Source organism: Phaethon lepturus, unplaced genomic scaffold (assembly GCF_000687285.1).
Source record: "Phaethon lepturus isolate BGI_N335 unplaced genomic scaffold, ASM68728v1 scaffold24867, whole genome shotgun sequence".
Taxonomy (NCBI): Eukaryota; Metazoa; Chordata; class Aves; order Phaethontiformes; family Phaethontidae; genus Phaethon; species Phaethon lepturus.
In genome coordinates this window covers 1-4,379 of record NW_010554388.1, presented here as the reverse complement: position 1 = coordinate 4,379, position 4,379 = coordinate 1, and the positions used below count along the sequence as shown (strand labels likewise).

General features: G+C 42.7%; 1 protein-coding gene across 1 annotated transcript; it reads left to right on the top strand.

The window, feature by feature from the left end:
* Positions 1–8: 8 nt before the first annotated feature.
* LOC104624475 (insulin gene enhancer protein ISL-1-like) lies at positions 9–3,536 on the top strand (the record flags this gene model as incomplete). Its single annotated transcript, XM_010291856.1, has 3 exons — positions 9–141; positions 1,624–1,910; positions 3,301–3,536. Coding segments are annotated over exons 1-3 (656 nt in total), but the record flags the coding sequence as incomplete, so codon positions are not given.
* Between the last annotated feature and the right edge of the window lie 843 nt (positions 3,537–4,379).

Sequence of the window (4,379 nt, the reverse complement as noted above, 5' to 3'; positions counted from 1 at the left end):
ACGAGCCGATGCACGGAGTAGGTCTGCGGCAAAGGACAGACCCCTCTGTCTCCGGAGCATGTGGAAAAGCTGATTTAAGCACTGGAGGAAGCGAGGTCCAAAAAGAGATAGACTTCATAACTACAGGCGAGCACTTAGGCCGTAACTTAAAACTGTCAACAAGCTAATCTTCGGTAATTGCCTTTTAAAGTGACTCTGCCTTCTTGAAATGTTTTATGTGATTTGATGAGAATTTAATCTTAAAACTCAGCATTGTAACTTCAGAGTCTTCCCACCTTACAACTTTACTTACACTTTTAGTTCTCAATGTGTACATCAGACACTCAGAGACGCTTAGCTTTAGGAAGAGGAACATCTCTTTGAAGCAAACTAGGCTGGACAAAACAAGGTTGGCCGGCGTTATTGCTGTGCAAGTAACTGTAACTTGAAAGGTTATTTACAAACACAGCTATATTTAAATGGGCTCGTTTCCCGCTTCTGAGCTGCTTTCAGGTGACGTATCTATATATAGGGAGAAAAAAATCGCATAGCTGATCATTGCAGTATTTTAGAGAGATTGTATGTGCTCCCTATAGCGTGTTTGTGCATGTCTCCGAAAGGCATATTGTGTCTGCAGGTACAACACTGCTAATAATTGAAGCCTTCGTATTATCTTCATCGACTTTGCTGATTTATTGTTATAATCAGAGAAGTTGGAACCCAACTGTACAAAAGTGAGCACTTTTGAATATTAACTAGCCAGGGTTTTATCAAAAAAAAGTAATTTTTCCCTTGACTGGGTCATATTACATCTAGATAGCTACAGCTACACAATACACAGAAGAATAGCACAATCACACAAATACTTTTATTAATTGATATGATGTTACCCGTTGTTTTGCATTTCTTGGCGTTTTCCATGAGTTGCTAGGTTTGCTCCCCTTTTAAAGAATTGGCAATACATTCATATTTTTTAAGTATTCACTGAAAGCTGACATAAATTCACCCGGCACCTCCACTTTCTCAGATAGACCTCCCTCTCCTGAGCACTGGGATACAGGGCTCTCACGGGATTTTCCTCCATGGTTACGATGCAGCGGATTTGGCTTGTTTTGCTTTGATTTGGAAGCATCAAAATGTCGGGAGCTGTTGCAGGTTATTGTGGCCTCTGGCTAAACTGAGTTAGATTCAATATACAAGAAGCATACCCGAATTATGATTAATTTAAGAAGTATTCTTTTATTACTTCTCGGAACAAAAATCTGTTTTGGTGATTTGTCAGGAAATAAGTACATAAACCCCTCCCCCTCCTTTCCTAGTGCACACACCCCGTAGGGAACTCGCCCTCCCCTGTCAAGTCTCATACAGGTTCAAGCCTCTGTCATTAAGGGTTTCGGGGGGTGGTGGTTTGTTTTTGCAAATGAATTATCTGTGGAGTCAGAAATGTCAGTCCTGTCACTCCACTAGTGCATAAAGCAGCGGAGGCTGCAGGAGCTCCAATAGATCTAACTGCTTGAATGGCCTCTGAAAGAGGGTTCATCACCCCCCCGCCTCCCCCTGTCTCACCAGCTTAGAGTCAGATTCTGCAGACTCCCTGCTTTCTACTCATGGGGATCCTGTTCCTCCCTTTCCCTCCTCTTACAGCAGAACCTGTCTCTGCCAGACAGCCAGCTCTGCGACCCCACATCCACAAGCATCCCGAGAAGACCACCCGAGTCCGGACTGTCCTTAATGAAAAACAGCTTCACACCTTGAGGACCTGCTACGCTGCAAACCCCAGACCCGACGCCCTCATGAAAGAGCAACTGGTAGAAATGACTGGCCTCAGCCCGAGGGTCATCAGGGTTTGGTTTCAAAATAAGCGGTGCAAGGACAAAAAAAGGAGCATTATGATGAAGCAGCTTCAGCAACAGCAACCCAATGACAAAATTGTAAGTGGCTTCAGCCTCTGACTGTGCTTCCCAAGGAGAAATGCCCGGCCAGCCTCTGGGGTTGGTTTGATGTTTTTGATTTTGTGGGACCTCCCTTAAAACAAACAAAATGATACCACTTAACTATTATTCCCTTGTTCTGCTGTCAGTGCAATTAAAACACACCACAGTGAGAAGCTGATATAGGCAACTCAAGCGAACACATGTCTTTTTGTGGGGCTAAGAATATGCAGAGGGTTAGACTAACTTCTCTGCAGCATGAATTGTGACCTGCAGAGTTTATGGGATGTAATAAGCCCAGCCTTGTGTAATATTTATATTGCAAATGCAAAGGACTCCTTGAGGGGAAAATGACGCTTTTGCCCTCTCTCAATGGTTTTACACAGGAGTAAACCCAGAAGTAAAACCCATGAGTAAAAGGGAAATTGGATGTATTTTCTTAGCACTTTATATACTACAATGTGTATGTTTGTCAGTGCACTTACTGTAGAAAAAGACAAATGCAATGCAAAGTTTATGAAATTACCATTGTGTTTACAGATTATTTAAAATATATATAGTTCTTGTGTAGAAATATATTGAGTTCTTGTCTGTGGGCATATGCACGTGTGATGCAAACAAGCAGAAAGTGCTGGATTCAGCATAGCAAACTGGCCGTCTCCATTTTAAGCTAAATTTTTTTTTGCTGTTGTTGTTAGTCCACTTGAAGTAGTCTGTTATTCTCCCTCTGTATATTGACTGACCTGAGAATGACAATTAATTCATAAGGCTGCCTAGTTAAGTGGAATTTAAGGAGTTTCATTTTACCCTGTTGGAATGAAATAAAACATGACGTTATTAACTTATTAACTCACCTGAACAATCTATTCGTTGAGGTTTCATGTTATTTTGTACACAGTACCTGCACCACAGGGCATACTGGGAGGGCTGGGGTTTTGTTGTGGGTTTTTTTTGTTTTTTTTTTTGAAAGAGCATAGTATTGATGTACCCCAGGTTTGCCATGCAATGGATATATGATCCAGTTAAGGTCACACAGAACAAAACCAGCCTGGATGCAAATTTTCTATGATTAACCGTTTCTTGTGCCGAGCCGTGCATCAGCAGCCAAAATACAGAGTGCTCACGTTTAAGAAAGCTTGGGGGGGGGGCATGCCTTGAGAGAAATACGAGGATTAAAGGGAAAGAAAGTAAACTTTCACTGTGATAAATGCAGCAGGTAGAAATAGACTGACCTAGAGTAGAATAGAGTAAAACATTCACAGCAGATTAACAAAGCAAACACAAGTGACAGCAACTGTATAGATAAGACAGAAAGCAGTTTATTGACTCAGTGCTTGTATACAATAAAGCTAACCAACCTCATTAACATATTTTGCTGGGCTGTTCACAGAATATCCAAGGGATGACAGGAACTTCGATGGTGGCTGCTAGTCCGGAGAGACGTGACAGTGGTTTACAGGTGAACCCGGTGGAGGTGCAGAGTTACCAGCCACCCTGGAAAGTACTGAGTGACTTCGCATTGCAGAGTGACATAGATCAACCTGCTTTTCAGCAACTAGTAAGTATTGGTTACCAGCTGGAGCAAACCAGCCTGTACCCGGGACAGAGCAACGCGGGATTCCCTAGGTGGGCATTATGGCACTCTGTAAATGCAGCGACTCGAACTGATTTAATAGGGCTTGGTGCAAAATCTACCTTAGTGCGCAGCAGAACTCTTGCCGAGTTCAGTGAGAAATGAATAAGGCCCGACCCAGGTCTGAGACTAACTCAGCTCGCACACTCCTGAAAACTGAAAGCACCTCTATCCAGAGAACTAAAGTGTTCTTCACTTGTCATTTACTTGTATGTACATTTATGACAGCAGTTTCTAAAATTTGCCCCTCCCCCCTTCGGGCCAATTTTCCCTTTATACTATAGGTTGCATTTTAAATATATGATTGCAATGTCAGTCTGTGTCCTTGTTTTGTCACACAATCATGAGTAGCTTAATTAAATTGTCAAAGTCCTTGTTTTACGCATGCACCTCTAGATATAACATTATATATCTATATATACACATTGTCCTGGTTTCAGCTGGGATGGAGTTGTTTTTTCTTCCCGATAGCTGGTATAGTGCTGTGCTTTGGAGTTGGTATGAGAATGATGTTGATAACACACTGAAGTTTTAGTTGTGGCTAAGTAGTTGTAGTGCTTATACTCAGTCAAGGACTTTTCAGATTCTCATGCTCTGCCAGTGAGGAGGTGCACAAGAAGCTGGGAGGGGGCACGGCCGGGACAGCTGACCCAGACTAGCCAAAGAGATATTCCCTACCATACGACGTCATGCCCAGTACATAAACTGGAGTTGGCCAGGGGGCGGAAATCGCTGCTCGGGAACTGGCTGTCGATCACGGGGTGGTGAGCAATTGCTGTATTGGGCATCACTTGTTCTTGTACATTCCTGTGTTGGTATTATCATTGTTGTTCCCT